The 18,997-nt window shown below is 45.2% G+C and overlaps 1 protein-coding gene across 3 annotated transcripts in view; it reads right to left on the bottom strand.

The window, feature by feature from the left end:
- gli2a (GLI family zinc finger 2a) overlaps nt 1–18,997 on the bottom strand; it is a 104,601-nt gene that overhangs the window by 25,582 nt on the left and 60,022 nt on the right. For 2 of the 3 annotated variants that reach the window (XM_083776504.1, XM_083776505.1), the window contains exons 4-5: nt 7,949–8,169; nt 3,691–3,903 (exon numbers count right to left, since the gene is read on the bottom strand). In XM_083776504.1, coding sequence (XP_083632630.1) covers nt 3,691–3,903; nt 7,949–8,169 — 434 coding nt within the window. Of the gene's footprint in view, nt 1–76; nt 202–3,690; nt 3,904–7,948; nt 8,170–18,997 lie in introns of those variants that run through there. The other variant, XM_083776506.1, reaches the window with a different exon arrangement.

Raw genomic sequence — 18,997 nt, 5'->3', positions numbered from 1 at the left:
GCCCCCAGCGGGGCTGCCTGAAGCGGACCTTGTGTGTGTGTGTTTGTCTACAGCATGTGTTTACGCACACACTTACGTGCCTGCGTGTCCAGGCGGCGATGCATGTAGCGAGTGAACCACTTTGAACCCGGTGTCCCGGTGTCGGGCGTGTCATCGTTTTGTGTCAAAAAAATCTAATAATAATTGTCGAAAATAGCAGATCTACAAGTTCACAACGCTTCAGATTGTGACGTGGTTGTGAGCTTGGATATCTGGTCAGACAGACGTTTATCTTGGCTGCTTCTATTGTCTCGCGCTCATCAAGGTTTTCCGTGCTCACCAGGAGGGGTGATGTTTCCCTGCCCACTCAGCGCTCACGTAAAATGACATCTATTTTTCAAATGATATATAGCCTACAGACACCGGGGAAGGAATCTGTATAGATTACCTTAATCCACTGGTTCTCAGAGTGTGGTCTGGGGACCCCCAGGCGTCCTTGACAGGGTTCCAAGGAGTCCCCAGGAAAATAAGTTAATATATCATCAACATCTGTTTAACCATTTTAACCGCTATACATCAGCAATTTGAAAGTAAGCAATCTGCAAGCTCACAACTCAACACATTGTGAGCTTGTAGATCTATTATCAAAGAATTCTTGAGGAATTGTGATATGGAATATCTTTGCACACAAACCGTGTATGGGGGTCCGTGGCACTAACCGTTTTAAGATAAGGGTCTGCAAATACATATTAATTTGAGGGTCCTTGACATGAAGAGGTTTGAGTAATGCCTTAGTAATGTCCATAGAAATGTCAGCATGTTCTCTGAACAACAGTATACCTTTCAGGGTGTCGATTGACACGGAAAGCAAGGAACAGCACAGGGAAGGAACGTTGCTTGGCTGTCAGCACTGGTTATCATAGTTCTTTGCATGGGTTCCATCAAAGTTCAGAGCGAGGACTCTGTTTTGCATTGAAAATCGATGTTTATGACGAATAGTGACAATTAGCTGATGGAAAGCATAGTGGTAGTACTGTGCAGTATTACATTGTGAACAACAACAATGCACAAGTTCCATCATGTGATGTTTGGTGTCTTCCAGAGGAGAACAGCCCTTTCCCACCGTATCGTTGTAACTTGGCCTGTGATGCACACGGAACTGCCTCTGAACTATGGCTTTGTGGGCATAGAGGGGCGGACCCCCCCCCCCCCCCCCCCCCCCCCCCAGCTGAGACAGCCGGGGATTTCCTTTTGGTTCACCCCCCTATGTGCCCGACTCCCCACCCCCACGCCCCCCTCTGCTCCCGACTCCACACAGCGGAGAACACTGACATCACCACATTTGGAGTGACGCCCCTCTGCACTCTTATTGGTACAAGGTTCACTCCGCTCGTATGCCAGTTCTCATGAATGTCTCGCCCAGGCGTTTCCTTCTCCTTTGAAAACAAAATGCCTGCGGTCTCCGAGGCTACCTCTGACCTGCCGCGGAATAGCTCCCGAACACCATGTGACTCCCTGGCGTTCAGTGCTAAGCACTGGACTCCTGGTTTTAACACAATTTTACGCCATTTCTTTTCTACTTTATCTAAAATGCATCGCAAATTAGGTTTAAGGTTAGGTTACGCATTTTTGTCAACCACTCAGCACACGGACCACAGCCCCTAATATTAAGGTAGGAAGTAGTTATAGGCAAAAAACAACGACGGAGACGTGCAGTCTGAAGTGGACTTGAGCCTCTGTGCTGAACGTTGCGAAGTCCACTTCAGCGCCGTTCGCGGTACGTCCCAATAGGGACAGAATGGTAAAATGATGTCGCCGTGCCAGCGCCTCGGCAGTGCTATCCACCTGGAATGTGATTATATGTGAAGCAGTGACTGGGGGGGAAGGGGGGGGGGGGGCAGTGACTGGGGGGGAAGGGGGGGGGGGCAGCGATCCGGTGGAAGAGGGGAGGTCGGCTTCCAGAGAGACATTCATTAAAGGAGGAGGCTACAGGATGAGCTGCAGGGTGTCTGAACTCTACTGTCCTCTCAGGCTCTGACGCACATTCTCCTCCAACCAACTTTCCACAGACTTTTACAGCGACACTCAAACAGTTTAACAGCTTCAGCCTTTAAGAATGGCGCTTCAGCTAGCTGCTAATGGGCGGAGGGGAAGTGTGGAGGTGGCGGCGGCGGTGTCAGTGGGGTTGTGGGGTTTAAGAACCCACTCTAGGTTCACCGAGGACTCCCAGAGCTGTTGCGGTGGGTCTGTTGAATTTATTAGTGCATAAATTGATTTTTAATGTGGATTTTCGTGCGCTGCCGCTTTCCAAAACTAACGACCGGGGATGAAGCGCATATTTGCTACACCCCAACTCTCCCCCACTTTCCTCCTCCACCAATAAAAAAGAGCCCTCTTCTTCGGGTCGGAGCCCAACCGCGAGGGCCATTAGCCAGCAGCGCTCGGTCAATACGGCCCTCTGTCCTCTCTAGGAGAACCACCAGGCCTGCAGAGCAACCCCCAAGACGGACCACATCACTACCAGCCTGGGTAGGACACAAAATAAACCTGGGGTGATGGTGATGGAGGGGAGGGGCGGGGGTCTGCGGGTATCTGAGCAAACAGCCCTTTGCAAACAAGAGTGGGCACGGCAACACACTCTGGTGGTCACCGAGGATGATGAAGGTGAAGGTGGAGGGAGAGAGAGAGAGAGAGACAGAGAGAGGGGGGGGGGGGGGGGGAGGGATGTTTAACTAAGTGATTGCTGTCATTAGGAAGCTGATTGGCTGAGGTGGCTCTGTTTCCTGGACGTGAGGACGAGTGACTTATAGTCACGTAGACACAAACATGGCAGAGCTTTCACCAAGTGGTTAGACACGATGAGAGAGAGAGAGAATGGGGGAGAAAGAGAGAGGGGAGGGGGGGCGGAGGGCAGGAAAAGGGGAGAGCAGAGAGAGAGAGAGAGAGAGAGAGGAATGGGAGGGTAGAAGGACAGAAAGAGAAATGGAGAGAGACAGGGAGGAAGACAGGTGATATTGAGAAATCTGGCAAATCTTCTACACAGCTTCGCCCTTTGCCCTCTGATACAGAGGTATTGGATTAAGATATTTGAGACATTCTCTGATATTTTGAATATTCATATTGACCCCGATCCTGTACTAATTATTCTAGTTGAACTGTTTTTAAAATGTTTTTTTAAATAGTAAAAAAAGACAAAAAAGTTTTTTTTTAAAGGGGTTTAGCATGGACAAAAATAGAGCCCCTGGTGCTTTCACCTAATCGGCGGCCATTTTTTGGTTCAAGTTCCGAACCAGCTTTTTCTGAACGAATTAATTTACAGTGGAAACTCTCTGGACTGGTTCAATATAGAGGGTATGCGCGTGACATCATCATCAAACCAGGAAGTTACGCAGGAATGCCTACTGAGTGGCAAAAAGCTACTTTCTGTCCTTGACAGCCCATGTTTAATGCATCCAAACAGAGTTTGGATGCATTAAACATCTGATTGCATTAAACAACATTAAACAATGTTATACTTGCACTTTGCATGTTGCTTTGCCACTCGATGTGCCATTCACTTTAAGCATTCACATACCCTCTATTAGGCGGTTCAACGCCGGTGGATAGGGGGTTATTGTGTATGTGTGTTTTTGTGTGTGTGTGTGCGTGCATGCGCGCGTTCGTGCGTGCGTGCGTGCGTGCATGCGTACGTGCGTGTGTTGTGTGTCTCACCATCCACAGGACTGATGTAGTCTGGTAGGTGCGCAGCAGCAGCCGCCGCCGCAGCCGCGGCTGCGGCTGCGCTGCTCTGCAGCAGCAGGTCTCCGTACGGGCTGCGCTGGCTGGCGGCGGACGCCATGAGGTGGTAGAAGTCTGCAGGGTTGGTGCCCGGAGGGACGGGGGGCAGGCCGAACAGAGCACGCTCCTTCAGATGCTCATGGGTGACTAGAGGAGAGAGACACACACACACACACACACAATGAATGAAGGGAAACATCTATATAACATCAAACAACGTGGTATGCCTATGTGCAGCGGACCTGCATGCATAGCCGCGGGTGATGCAAAGTCAGTAATGAATAATTGATTCAAGCACACGTTCAGTCTTGAGTTTAATTCATATCAAACTTTGGTCTGCAGTTGCCTTTGTCCCACAGTTCTAGCGGATGTTCGAATGATGTTCGAATGCTATCAACCAGAGGTGGGGACTTGGACTCGAGACTCGAGACTCGACTTGGACTCGAGTCCCGATTTTGATGACTTTAGACTTGCTTGATCAAATCAAAAATAGACTTGGACTTGCTTGGGACTTGAATGCCAAAGACTTGAGACTTGACTTGACTTGAACGCCAAGGACTTGAGACTTGACTTGACTTGAGCCCTCTTGACTTGAACATTTTCAAGTCACTTAATACCTTACAGCATCTGATTATCTTTTTTATGACATGTAAAATAGTTTGGTATTTGTATATAAAGGGATGCCGCGGATCGGATATCGGGGCGATATCAGCCAAAAAACATGATCGGGATCGGATCGGACTACAGCGAAAATGACCGATCCATTCCAAGCACTGCAACTGCAAGCACTCCACTCCAGTCCATTCTAGTACTCCACTCCTCCAGGACTTTATTCCTCCAGCAGTGTGCGCTACAGAGGCATTGGCAGCCCCAGTCACACTTCACAGTGGCAGTCTTGCACAGTGCAGGCTGCTAGGCTAGCCACTAGCCATTACTGCGCGCTGCTACTCAGTGTGGAGAAAGCCACATTGACAGCCGCTCCCGCATGGGAGTATTATTATATATTATAAAACAAAAAAGACCCAACAGCCGAGTGCAAAAATGGATTCGCCACCGTGGCAACAACAGCAGCAAAGTTTCAGCCTTAGCTCAATGCAAGCTAATCTTTAGCATTGATTAGCGTCAACATCTAGACGAGAGAGACGGAACAGCGCAACAAGCTGACAGCTGAGCATGACGACATGCTCTTGCTCATGTTCTTAAAATGATATATCCCCACAGTCCCCAACAGTTGGTTGACAAATATGATCGCTGTTTGTCAATACTTATGTGACAGACCATGCTATGATGCTAATAACTGGTTAAGTGCTAACCAATGCTTAAATAAACAGACGTCACTATTTCCATTGTCACGGACAGACAGTGTGCTGTGTAGCTGTAGGACAGTATGCACGGTTTGGGGATCAGGGGTCCCCACTCCCAGCCAAATGATAGGTTCCATTTGTACACTCTAAATTGACATTGATTTTACAATATAAACAAATACAAAACAATAATTTGGGGTCACAGAGATACAAATTGCTGGGTCCTTAAAATTTTGTGCATAATGTGCATAATAATAATAAATAGTATGGATAAAAAAAAGGCATAGAATACAATAAAATAAATTTGTCACTAGAACACTTCCACATTTGAAGTATAGGCTCAAGTTAAAAATAAATGGGTCAGTTATTCTCAACCTATACTCATGTGGAACTTGTTTGTTGACTATTATTCTGGGGAGGTGTTGTTCTCTGTTTTGAGTAATAATATTATCACTTGATCAATCCTGATTCAACATTCCAGACTATAAAATCTAATAAAAGGTAAAGATAAAAAAAAGTCTGACAGATTTGGGAAAGCATAGAGCGACTTAAATATGTGCTGGATCGGATTGGATCGATATCGGATCGGTATCAGTTATCGGATCGGTTTTGATGATTTTAGATCGGTATCGGATCGGGAGTGGAAAAAGTGGATCGAGGCATTATGTAACATTCCTCTTCTACCCTGGATTTGAACACCTTTTCAGTGCAAGTAATGACATTTTACCATTGTAATAATAATAGCCTGCTTGCTCAGGGGAAACATTTAATTTGTGTCAGATGATCGATCCTGTGTCTCGGTGAGACATGACCTTTGACATCTAAATGGCTCAATAGATGCTCATGATTTATGTAAATCTTTACATATCATTAATTAGTATTATGTCTCGGTGGGACTTGTTTGGGACTCGAAACAAAAGGTAAGGACTTGGTTGGGACTTGAAACAAAATGCTTAGGACTTGGTTGGGACTCGAAACAAAAGATAAGGACTTGGTTGGGACTTGAAACAAAATGCTTAGGACTTGGTTGGGACTCGAAACTAAAAGTTCAGGACTTGGACTTGCTTGGGACTTGAATGCCAAAGACTTGAGACTTGACTTGACTTGAGAGCAAAGACTTGAGACTCGACTTGGACTTGCAACATAGGGACTTCCTCCCACCTCTGCTATCAACCCATATCAACCAGTAGGTTACTTATCAAGACCATGAAATGGAGCCAGCTATAGGCTCTACTGGAGCGGAGACGTTGTTGTTGTTGTTGTTGTCACGGAACGGAGCTGTCATAATTCATAGTTCATCCACCTTCCCTGGCAGCACCACGTCTCATTGGCGCTGCCGGAGAATGCACTCGCTCATTCTGTCGCGTTGGTCGTGTTGTCCGACTACTACTAACCTTAACCCAAATCTAACCCTAATAACACCACATTTCCAGAAGGCCTGAACAATACAAATAATAATTAAAATGGAAAACGGGGGAGGAACCAAATCAAACTTTAAAAAGCCATTGAATTCCAAACCTCCAAATTGCTCTCAATTACATGAGATAGATACTCCAGGGCAATAGCATAAACACAAAGAACCATTTAGATTAAAAATCAGACCATGACTGCTGATGGTCTGACATTGACACTAATGGGTTTGACACCAATGGGTGTAAGTAAACATGCTTAATCCCCTCGAAGGTAATCACACATTAAGCAGTTGACCTCCAGTAACCTCATGAGGTGACTAGATTAAGCCAGACTAAATCTAAATATAAGATTTAGAAACGTTTAGTAATTCTAGTAACACTAACATAATTACCCAGACTCTTCTTCAACAAAGATGGCAAAAGCAAAGTCCTTGAACCAGAAACCTAACTCTAAGTCAGTCTCAGTCTTAACCGGCCACATAAGTAAACATAAAACGAAGTTGCTGTATAGTTGTTTCACCATGTTTTCGCTTCGGCGGTAGTAATTTCACTTCCGCGTTTCCTAATGGCAGCCAGTAGGCTCCAGTAGAGTCTACTGGCTCCAGTAGAGCCTACTGGCTCCAGTAGAGCCTACTGGCTCCATTGCATGGCTTTGACCTACTGGTGATTATGGGTTGATATAACATTTGAAGCGGGTGACAGTTCCTTCCACACAAAGAACTTTTATGTGCGTTCGAAACGCTAGAAAAACATGATGCGTAGTGCAAAAGAGGAGCGTCGCGTCCGCGATGCATTGTGAGCTTTTGGCATGACAGAGTATTAATCGGATTAAGGGGACACTGGAGATTTTACCGTGTGAGAGGGAGACACTTGCACGCACGCACGCACGCACGCACACACACACACACACACACACACACACACACACACACACACACACACACACACACACACTGACACACACACAAAGAAAAGGTTGTATAGAAGAGGAGATGAGTGTACTGAAGTACTGAAGATGAGATGAGCCTGGGGCGTCACTCCTTTGATAAAAGATGTCTGGACTCTTTTGAGGTTGGCTGGGGTCCCAGGGGGAGAGGAGGAGGGGGGGGGAGGGAGACAGAGGTGTGTGTGTGTGTGTGTGTGTGTGTGGAGGGGTGCCACATTCCAGCACTTCCTTGCTTGTCTTGTACGTAAATTAATTGTGACAGGCTGAATTCATACGCACACAGCATACAGTCACGCACACACACACACACACACACACACACACACACACACACACACACACACACACACACACACACACACACACACACACACACACACACACACACACACACACACACACACACACGCACACTCCAGAAGCAGTACATCACAGCTCATTATTTCATATCTGTGTAACAGGAAGCAGGTTGCCATCTCCACGGCTGACCAATCACATTACACACTGTGTGTGTGTGTGTGTGCTCTCACCTTCAGCAGGGCTGAGGCCCCGTGCAGCAGAGATCATGGACAGCGTGGGGCTGCTGTGGACGGAGGTGCGGAGGTAGTGCTCCATGTGGGGGCTGACGTAGGCGTGGGGGCTGAACGGAGACTCTCCGCCCGCCGCCGCGGCCACCGCCGCCGCGTGGTGGGGCGACAGTCGGATCAGAGAGATGTCCGAGAGCACCGGGCTGCCACTCAACCCTGGAGGACTGGGGGGAGAGAGAGAGAGAGAGAGAGAAAGAGACAGACAGAGAGAGAGAGTGTGTGTGTGTGTGTGTGTGTGTGTGTGTGTGTGTATGGGGGGAGGTGTTTGTGCGAGAGAGAGAGAGACAGAGACAGAGACAGAGAGAGAGAGTTAATTGCAACATCTCCATTTATCCTCAATTCCGCTCAGCTCCGCCTCTCCACATCCCTGCTGTCAATCCGTAATAATAATAAAAATAATAACAATAATCTCCTCTTCTATCCTCCCCTGAGCTACAGACAAGTCGAGACACACACGCGTCCCCCAGCGGTGTGTTTGTGTGTGTGGGCCGGAGCCAGAATCCCACAAGCAGCAGACATGACAGTATATCTGTGATAACAGGCATCGTCCGGATGTCTCCAGAACCTGATCCGGGGCTCTGCCTCGCCTCGCCACCGTCGACTTAACACACGACAAGCCCTCGTTTGAAGTCCTCCGATACGCCCGCCGGTCACGTCCAACCGTGCAGTAAATTTCGTGTTGGCAGAGTAATAGATGTTCCCGCTCTGAGGAACATAGTTGGGGGGGGGAGTGGGCGTCATAATCGTTGATAACGCCCGAGGGCCGGATCGTGAAATAAATCTGTCTGCGTTGGCCACCGGCGGCGGCGGGGCACTTTGAAGGAACACTACAGGACTTTACTGCTGCTCCTCATGTCTGAATCTACCTAGCCTGCAGTGGCCTCGGTGTGTGTGGCGAGGAACACCTGCTATAGTATTAGTATTACTTAGAAACAGGCATTTAAATTAATTAAATGTTCTTTATTTATGGACCAAACACTGATATTCAACATATTCTCCATATTCTCACCTTAATTCTGAATTCCATTAACCACATGAATCCTAACGCGAACCTATTCTGGGCATGTCATACTAGACAAACAAAACTATAGGCCAGCATTGGGACGCCCACTGGCCTAGCGGTCCAGGCTAGGCATGTAACGATTCACTCAACACTCGATACGATTCGTATCACGATATGATTTTTCACGATATTTTAACCAAAAAATATTTTCCAGATTATTATTATTATTATTTTTTTATATAATTTATCTTCCCCCCGAGCTTTTTTCGCATGTTTTATTTAACTACATTGCAAAAGAAGTAGCATTACTTTTGACAGTGCAGAAACATAATTGCCTTCCTTGATGAGCATCAACGACCATCATCACCTGGGCACAGTCACGGACACACAGCTCCCCTCTGCAGTGCTCTATATGAAAATGACTCTCATTTCAAAAGCAAATCCATGCAAAACACTTGAATATGATGGAATATGATTAAAGCTCACATTTCACATCACACACCATAATTCACAAGCCCCCCAATAAATTGATTAATAGACTCAGGATTAATATCGATATATATATATCGATATACGATATATCGTTACATGCCTAGTCAAGGCGCATGCCACATAGGCTCTGGCCTGGCCTGAGTGCGTTGCGTGTTTGAGTCCTTTCATGATGACCTTTGCTGCATGTCTCTCCCCTTCTCTCTGTCCGTCTTCACTGTAACTATCAATAAAGGCACAAAAGCAAAAAAGGGCTCTCACCCCTGACAGTGAAATCAGCTGATCAGCCCTTGTTCTATATGTGAGACCCTGACCCTAACCACATAAAAAAACTGAAAACAAAGAAAAGACTTTGACACAGCTAGCTGTTTATTTGCATACTTCCTTGCATACGTCATTCATCATAATAAACTGACAATGACCCGTATTTTCACTTCCTCCATTTTTGAGGGGCGCTAGCCCCTCCTACAGTATAGGCCTACACAGGTTTAATGTTTGTCTTTAGTTCAATGTTTGTTTTGTAAACGCCATTGACAATGAAGGGAAATTTTATGTCATAATGTAACTCATTACATCATATTGTGTCTTTATTAAGACATGGCATTTAATGTTTTTGTTGGCACCGTTTGTTTTACATCACCAATTCACAATTACATCACCTAATCAACATGAGTCTAACTCATGTTGATTAGGTGATGTAATGGTGATGTAAATGTAAATGTCTAACTGTTAGACTTTAATATATTAGCGCCCCTCACTTTTTTAATGTATGAAAAACTATCTGAAATCTTTTGAAACAAAAGTTCAATAATAAAATTAAAATAAACAAAAAGGGGTGTGGGCCCACAATTGGGTCCCGACCCAGTGTTTGGGAACCAGATGATCATAAGTCAACTTCCTGGTTCATGGAACTGCTTCCAACAGGCCTGTTGTCTGCTACTGTTCTGTAATGTATATGTGTGTTGTGTTAACTTTTCACCTATAAGTTAAATACAACATGGGAATGAATATAAGGATAACTCAAACAAAACACAACACATAGTCTACGTTCCTTTTTCAAGAAGCAATTAGCAAGTTGGAACAGAACTGCAAAACATTAGCATCATGCTACATGGTAGCCAGCCCAGCCAGAAAGCACAGCATGATGCAACTGAAGTGGATGTTTATAAATCATGGAAGAACAATAAACAGTATTTTCTTTTAACGGAGTGGGATTACCCAATGATGGATTTACAGAGACAACAACGGGTCAACGGGCGGCATCTGGTGAGGAAACACTTACATTCTTCTAAATGTGCAATGCTGGACTGTTGAATGTGCCTGTTTGTGTTGGGTGTTTTTAGAAGGAAGATTATCTGTGATGCCATGGCTGAGGACAGAGGAAGTCTGTCTGTCTTGTATGGGCCATGATTCAAGTTTATTTTCCTGGATGTGATGTTTGGTGAAAGTGTGTTGCATCTATAGATATTTGATCTAGAGAGGAGAGTTAACCTTGTAAGAACTTCATTCAGGTCATGATAAGACCATAGCCCCTCTCGGAACCCTACATAAAGCTTTTCTGACATTTTGATGAGTTTTATGTAGGGTCCCTGTTCATGACTATATTTTCGTATGGGAATTCTGGAACGCGGATGATAAACATGCTCTCTAAGATCGAATCTGCGGCGTTTGACGGCCTTTTTTTGTTTGCGTTATTCTGAATTCGGGAACTTTAAGTACCTATACATTCCGCTGCGAATATCTCCTGTGGCGCGGAAGCCGTTAAGTATTTTTAATCTTTGTTTGACCGATTTGGTCGCTTTATTTCTTCTTGTTTGTTTACCGTTTATTGTACCGCCTCCCGGTGTGCGGTTGGCTTGTGCCGGCTACGTCCCTGCCTCTGATCTGCTCTGTCATAGCTATAGCGCCACTAGCTAGCCAGATAGGCGGTACAATGAGGTGTCAATAAACAAGGAAGGAAGAGAAGAATCAAAGCGACCAAATCGGTCAAACAAAACAAAAAATACTTAACGGCTTCCGCGCCACAGGAGATATTCGCAGCGGCATGTATGGGTACTTATACTTCACATATTCAGAAACCCTCACACGAAAAAATGTCGTCAAAGAGCGCAGACAGGCCATAAACACGTTGTTTATGTTTTATGTATGGCTGCGTACCAGGTGGCAGGATACTGCTGGAACAGGACCCAATGGTCTGTGTCGTCAAAAAGTCAGAAACTTCAGTACCATTGGGTTCTGCTTGGAGGGCTAGATAAGACCACTGCATGGGGCTGTGTGAGAAAGGCACTGCCTGCCCTCTTAAAAATCCAGTGTTAACTAAAATGATTGCTGTCTTTTGTACTGTCTCTGAGTTACTAATGATGACCGAAGATTTTAATCTGTGTCCTCTCAGAGGAAATCAGCAGGCTAGTTACTCACTAACATTATGTAAAACTAGGGCTTGGGCCTAGACTTCTGTTCTGGCCATATAAGGAGCATGTCTTGAGTGTACAGGGTTTGATGAGCTCGGATCAACATATGGAATGTCAGAACAGGTCAGCTCCATACAGTATATGGAGATCTAAGGGTGGTAGCGGGGACTGCATTCTCTTGAGTGTACAGGGTTTGATGAGGGTGGCAGGGCCCAGGTAGGGCCGGGTGTTAATTCTCGGGCCTGTTTTCACCGGCTGCTGGGCGCGGCTGTACTAATAACTGTGATGACATCTCCATATAATGGGCTTAACTGCGACAGCAGGTTGTGACAGGGTCCCCACATCTTCATCTCTGATGATGTCACATGATGTCACAAGACCGGGGAGTCGCGCTGCGTTGGCCTCTTCTTTGGGTGTTCAGCGCGATGCCCCGTCACGCACAGCGTTTTATGAAACAAGCGTTCTCCCACACGTCTTGTTTTACGACTGTTTAACCCATTCTGACCTGAGATCAGATTCATACGAGGTTTCCGCCGGACACACACTGGTCTGATGAACCCATTCTGACCTGAGATCAGATTCTAGAAATGTCAGTCGCTCTTCGATTTTTCAAAAATAGCAGACCTACAAGCTCGTATCGCGCCACTCGGTGGCGCGATATGAGCTTGTAGATCTGCTATTTTTAAATAGCTAAAGCATAACATGATGCCGACACCAAAATGGGTGCCCGGTCAGAATGGGTTAAAAAAAAAGCCATAATGTCCTCATAATATTATGGAAATACTGGAGCGATAGGGTTGAACAAAGGTTTTCTGTCCAACCTCATCGTAATCTAGTTACGTTTTTATTTATTTTTAAATAAACATTGCCATCCCTGCACTCTCACTACTGGTGCTAAAATAAATAAATTCAGTAAATTCAGTTTTGGCTTCCCCCAGCTTATGGCTGCTCATGGTGATCACACTGATCATCGTTCAGGTGGGAGCTTTTGGGGCAAGCAACTCTAGATTCTATGTTTATCTATTTGTATAATTAATGTTAAATATATTCAACATACTGTGTGTGTGTGCGTGTGCGTGTCCGTCTGTTTTTTGAGATATATTGTTTGGTGTTGAACTGATATTACCATCATCAAAGCCCTGCTTCTAGCAGAGAATACCTGTGTGAATGCATCACAGTATTGCTGGCATAACTGGTGTAATCTGATTACATCTACTCTGTATTGGATATGATGTTAGACAGACGGGTTGCTTTGTTATGGTTATTCTAGCCGTGGTTGGTGAGTACATCTGGCAGGCAGCCAGAGATCTTACTTTTACTGTAGGTCTGGAAGTCATTTTGTGTGTTTAAGATCAGATCAGGCTGCTGGGAAAAATGGCTGCTGAGTTGTCTGTGTTGGGCAGTGGATGAAAAGAGAGTTGGTGATATTACAGATGTCCGGGGGGGGGGGGGGGGGGGGGGGGGGTGTTCAATGTAAGGGAGTTTCACTAGAGGTTTCAGCAGATGTGTTTCCGTGGAGAGGACAGTGATTCGATGGAGCTTTCAGTGAAGAGGAGAGAGTCTCAGTGGAGGAGAGTGTGTTTCAGTGGAGCTTTTAGAGGAGAGGAGCGTGTTTCAGTGGAAGGGAAAGTGTGCCTGGCTGCAGAGAGCAGTTGCGATTCTGAAAGCTGGGTTTGAGGCCTGGAGAGAGACTTGTTGGCAGTGTCCCAGTTCATACACTCCCCCCCCCCCCCCACACACACACACACAGTACAGCCACCAGTCTCTCATTCACATACTCCGTCTCTGTGTGAGTGCCAACCGACGCATGGAGGAACCAACACCCAGAGACCAGGCCCTCGTCGGTTTCCAGTAAAGGGGGTCTGGAAGCTGCCTGTGCACTGGCCAACTTTCTGCCACCAGGCTGCTCTGCTCTCTACAGACGGCTATAAAGAGACCTCTGTTCTGCTCACTTCTGTTCTGTTAATTCTGTTCGGTTTAGTTCAGGTCAAATCGGTTCGGTTCGGTTCAGTTCGGTTCCGTTTAGTTTAGATTAGTTTAGTTTAGAATCACATCACCAAGTGGTGGACAAAGTACTCAACCCCAGTACTTGAGTCAAAGTATACGTACATACTGCTGGTCAAGTATTACTCAACTATAAGTGGAAGTTGCTCTGTCAAATATGTACTTGAGTTAAAGTACCAGAGTACTTGCAGACATTTTCCAGGAAAAGAAAATAACTATATATATAATGCACTTTCTCCCTTCTAGAAATGTAGTGGATAGTAGAATATTTGAAATATTTGAAATGTAAAAAATACAAATACTAAAGTGCAGATACTAAACTATATGTGCTTAAGTTCAGACAGTACTCAACTAAGAGTAATCATTACTTTCCACCACCAATGCATATCATTCAGTACAGTTCTGTACTGTTGTGGTTAGTTTAAATTTGATCAATTCTGTTCTCTTCAGTGGTTCAGTAGTTTATTTTATTATTGTCATGCTGTGGAATGTTTCCCAGTTAAGGAACAGCTAAAGAGACATTATTCTCTTTCCTCTCGGACCAGAGAAAATATCTTATCAAATCTTGAAAATGTTTGCTTCCTAGATGTTTGTCTTATCTTTGCAGCCTAGGCTAAACGCTGAAGGCAGGGGGAGATCATGTTTTTGCTACTGTTTTGGTGTCTGTCCGTGGCTGACTACATTGAACTACTACATGGTGTCACATGTCTTGTGCATGCTGTCAGCTGTACAAGGAACTGAAGTAGTATTTTTTCTAAATCCATCAACATAACTATGCCCCACAACCTTTCTAGTGTAAATTCTAGGAGGACTAGTTCATGTCTGCATTCCAATGATATAGTGTTTCTGTGATAATAAAGCTGTAAAATACCTTTGGCACGGGAACGACTTTTAGCAATGAATAGGAACCCGGTATTTCATTGATATGGACATCAGAATGATATATTTGTAAGATCTGCTAAAAGAAAACTTACATACAGTCAGTACCTTCTAATTATATTCTCCAAATGACAATGTACAGTATTGCTCCCATTTCAAAGCAACACAACAGTGTGTTGTTAATCCCATATACCCAGCAGCCCCTGGGGCAGCCTGACATGTCAACACACAGCAGCGTAGGTGAGCAGTGAGTGCATGTTTTGAGGCTGTGATAATAAGGTGAAATTTATTGCCGCTGCCTGACGGGAGGCAGCAAATAGCAGTCCTCTGTGACAGGTACCATTATTGAAGCCCTTGTCGAACCGCCCTATCTCTGACAAGATGTTACTTGAAGTGTGCTGTGTGCATGCATGCGCACATGACTGTGTGTGTGTGTGTGTGTGTGTGTGTGTGTGTGTGTGTGTGTGTGTGTGGCGAGAGAGAGAGAGATTTTAGTTACAGAGGTGTTGGGCAGTGCTCAGCTGGAGGTCTGTTAAGTGCCCATGCAGCATCATAGCTGATGTACGTAGGTCTGTGCAAAGTTTACCTGAGGGTAAAGGGTAGGGAGAGAGACAGACAGAGAGAGCTGGTGGAAGTCAGTGTTTCCAGGAGGTTGTTTGCGTGATTATAACTCTGTGATACAAATTGTTATGGTCTGATTGTGGACAGGGCAGAGCTTCTTGAGTCAGTGTGAGTCAGCAGCAAGTACACTAACATACTAATGCATACCATAACATCCAGCACACCACAACTACAAAGACTCTGGAGCAGGCCTACATACCGGAACATACTATACACCACACAAGTACAGCATTTATGAGTGAGTGTATCATGTAAACATCACCCAGATAATCTTCATCAGGGTCTGGTCTTATTCACCCAGTTAAAGATGGGTTGAACTTAATGTACTGTAACTTTCTATGTACAGTCAGTAGCTGTAATCATGATCATACCATGAAGACCTGGTAGTCCAACTCTGATGGTCTGACATTAATGATCAATTTGATTTGGTTTTAATTGTCTGTTTGCCCGCCTCTCTGCTCATCTGACTGGCTGCTTCTCTGTCTGTCTGTCTGTCTGTCTGTCTGTCTGTCTGTCTGTCTGTCTGTCTGTCTGTCTGTCTGTCTGTCTGTCTGTCTGTCTGTCTGTCTGTCTGTCTGTCTGTCTGTCTGTCTGTCTGTCTGTCTGTCTGTCTGTCTGTCTGTACAAACGCTTACAGTACAGTATCTGCCTGTCTGCCTATCCTGATCTAGCTGCCTGTGTTTCTGATAGGCTGATAATGTAGGCACTGGCAGTTAATCTGATTCATTATCAATTTGTCTATCTGTCTGCCTGCCTCCCTAGCCAACTAACAAGTTAGTATTTGCCTCTCTGGCATGCTGTCTCTTTTCTGGGCGTTGGGTGAATTATGACACCCTCTCTCTCTGTCTGTAGTCCTGGGTAGCTGATGGAGATGAATCACCAGGCTGGCCCTCGGGGTCCGGGCTGAGATTAATCACTCTGCCGGCTCTCATGGGGCCTGCTGCTGAGATCCTGACTATACAGTAGTTGTTTTGGGGTCCCGATCAAGAAGGACACGGTGGATTTGGTCAGGACTGCAGAATAACTCCCCATCTCCCACCGCTGTCTGAATACTCCCGTCTTCAGACTCTACTTGCACTCCTCATTCCTCGTATCACTTCTTCTTGTCTGTTTTGATAGTTGCTATACTAGTCAGATTACTTCTTCCCATGCTGTGTTATTTAGAAAGACTTGGCTTGGGTGGCGCAGTGCTAAAGACGCTGCCCACCACCACGGAGGTTGTGGGTTCGAATGCACCGTGGTGCAACCGGCTTTGTACCACTCCACTACATCTCAAAGGCAAATATTGTACTATTTACTCCACTGTAATTATTTAAAAAATGTAGATACTGGTTAATTTGTAGATTTCGATTATTAATACGAAACCATTTCAGACCTACTTTGGCAATTTGAAAATAGATGATCTACAAACTCAATATGTGTGTGACGGCCCTGCCCCCTCTGCCTCACTGTAGGCTAGCCGGCAGCCTCTGTGATGGCAGAGTGGAGCATATTTTCATCCTATTTTCAAAGGATTTATACTTTATATTTATTTGTTACATTTGAACCAGCTCAGTGGCCTTGTGGTTTGAGTGTCTGCCCTGGGACTGGGAGGTCGGGGTTCGATCCCTGGCCGGGTCATACCAGAGACTCAACATCAAGGGTTGGATTGGGGTAAGTCCCTTTGGTATACTAACGTCATGTCCTGGGGGTGTACTTGTACATCAAGCTGCCTCACGCTAAGGGAACAGGAAATGGGCCTCATGGCTCGGTAAGGCTTACTTATTATTCTTATACATTTGTGACAACTTGTGAAATGGGGAACTTCTGCGTAATGGGTACTTGTAACAGAGTGTTTCTACATTGCAGTATTGATACTTTTACGTAAGTAAAAAAAGATCTATGTACTTTTTCCACCACTGTTTGTGATAATGTACATTGTACACTCACTCTCCACTCTCTCTCCCTCTCTGTCTGTCTCTGTATCTCTCTCTCTCTCTCTCTCTCTCTCTCTCTCACACACACACACACACACACACACACACACACACACACACACACACACACACACACACACACACACACACACACACACACACACACACACACACACACACACACACACACACACACACACACACACACACACACACACACACACACACACACAGCACCATGCATCTTTTATTCTTCTCATCTTGATATGCTAAGGTGAGGTTTAAGCCGGTGGGAGTTATTTGCAGTGTATGCAAAGGAAACTCTATCGGACAGCTGTAATCTACTATAATGAGCTGGGATTGTACATACTGTAGAGTAATTATCTATTACTGCTCTCACATACTTTACCATGAAGAATGTGGCTATTTTTCCCCTTTTTTTAGGCATGAGAGAATGACATGACGACCATGTGAACTGTGTTATGTTTTTGGGGGGTGAGGGATATTGATTTGCAACACAGCAGCGTCAGATTGATGGGTCCCTGGTCCACTCATGAAGAACATTCCTGGCAGTAAGTCAGCCAGCCAAGACCAGAGACCCACCCATCAGCCAAGACAGCCAACCCAAAGACAACAAAACCACTGGATACACACACACACATACATACAGATGCACATACACAACGACACAAGCTCTGTACACACACACACACACACACACACACACACACACACACACACACACACACACACACACACACACACACACACACACACACACACACACACACACACACACACACACACACACACACAGTGTTGTGGAAGCTATTCTGAAAATGTAGTTAACTAAACTACCAATTATTTTACGCTGGAAATAGCTATGCTACCGTACTAACATTTCTATTAATTAATGTTAATTCCAATCAGAGGTGGACAGTAACTGAGTAAATGTACCTAAGTACTGTACTCCTGAGGATTTGTACTTTACTTGAGATTTCTTTATACTTATTACTCTTACTCGAGTACATTTCCAAGACAAATAATTTTACTTTTACTCGAGTAAACTTCTAGAAAGGCTGTAGAGTACTGAGTATAGGTTGACTGTTTTGTCTGGATTTCAGACATGATGTCATGTGGCAGCCAAGTCTATGGACTTTTAATGTTTGGGAACCAGTTTCAGGTCCAGTTGGCACCTTGATTTTAGGGCAACCCCCCAAAAAACAGCGGCCCTCCGAAAATCAGCATGTGACGTCATGTGGCAGCCACACTGGCCGCCCCTCACTTCACACAAAAGTGTGATTTTAGTTTCTTCCCCACACAGACTGGGGCACCACAATTGGCACACAGATAGATACTCTACCGCCCCGCTCTGTCGAGGCTCACACAAACAAACAAGCCCTAATGGCCCCAAGCCCACTTTTATACTTAAAAACATCCCTCCACGTGCAGAAAATTAAGCCCTGTGAGTGGCTTTGTGAGAATAGTTTTGGAGGCAGACTAGCATGTTGAAGTGCTTGCATGTTCGTATTAAGGAAAGGACTCTTATAAGTCTCCGGCTTATAAGAGCACAAGCCCTTATGATGTGCTTCATTATAATCAATAATGGAGAGTTGGACCTTCATTCAGCCCAGGACACTGTAGGACAGATGTATCATACTGTGTGAAA

Source organism: Protomyctophum parallelum (assembly GCF_964188405.1).
Source record: "Protomyctophum parallelum genome assembly, chromosome: 11".
Lineage (NCBI taxonomy): Eukaryota > Metazoa > Chordata > Actinopteri > Myctophiformes > Myctophidae > Protomyctophum > Protomyctophum parallelum.
This window is presented reverse-complemented; position numbering and strand designations above follow the sequence as displayed.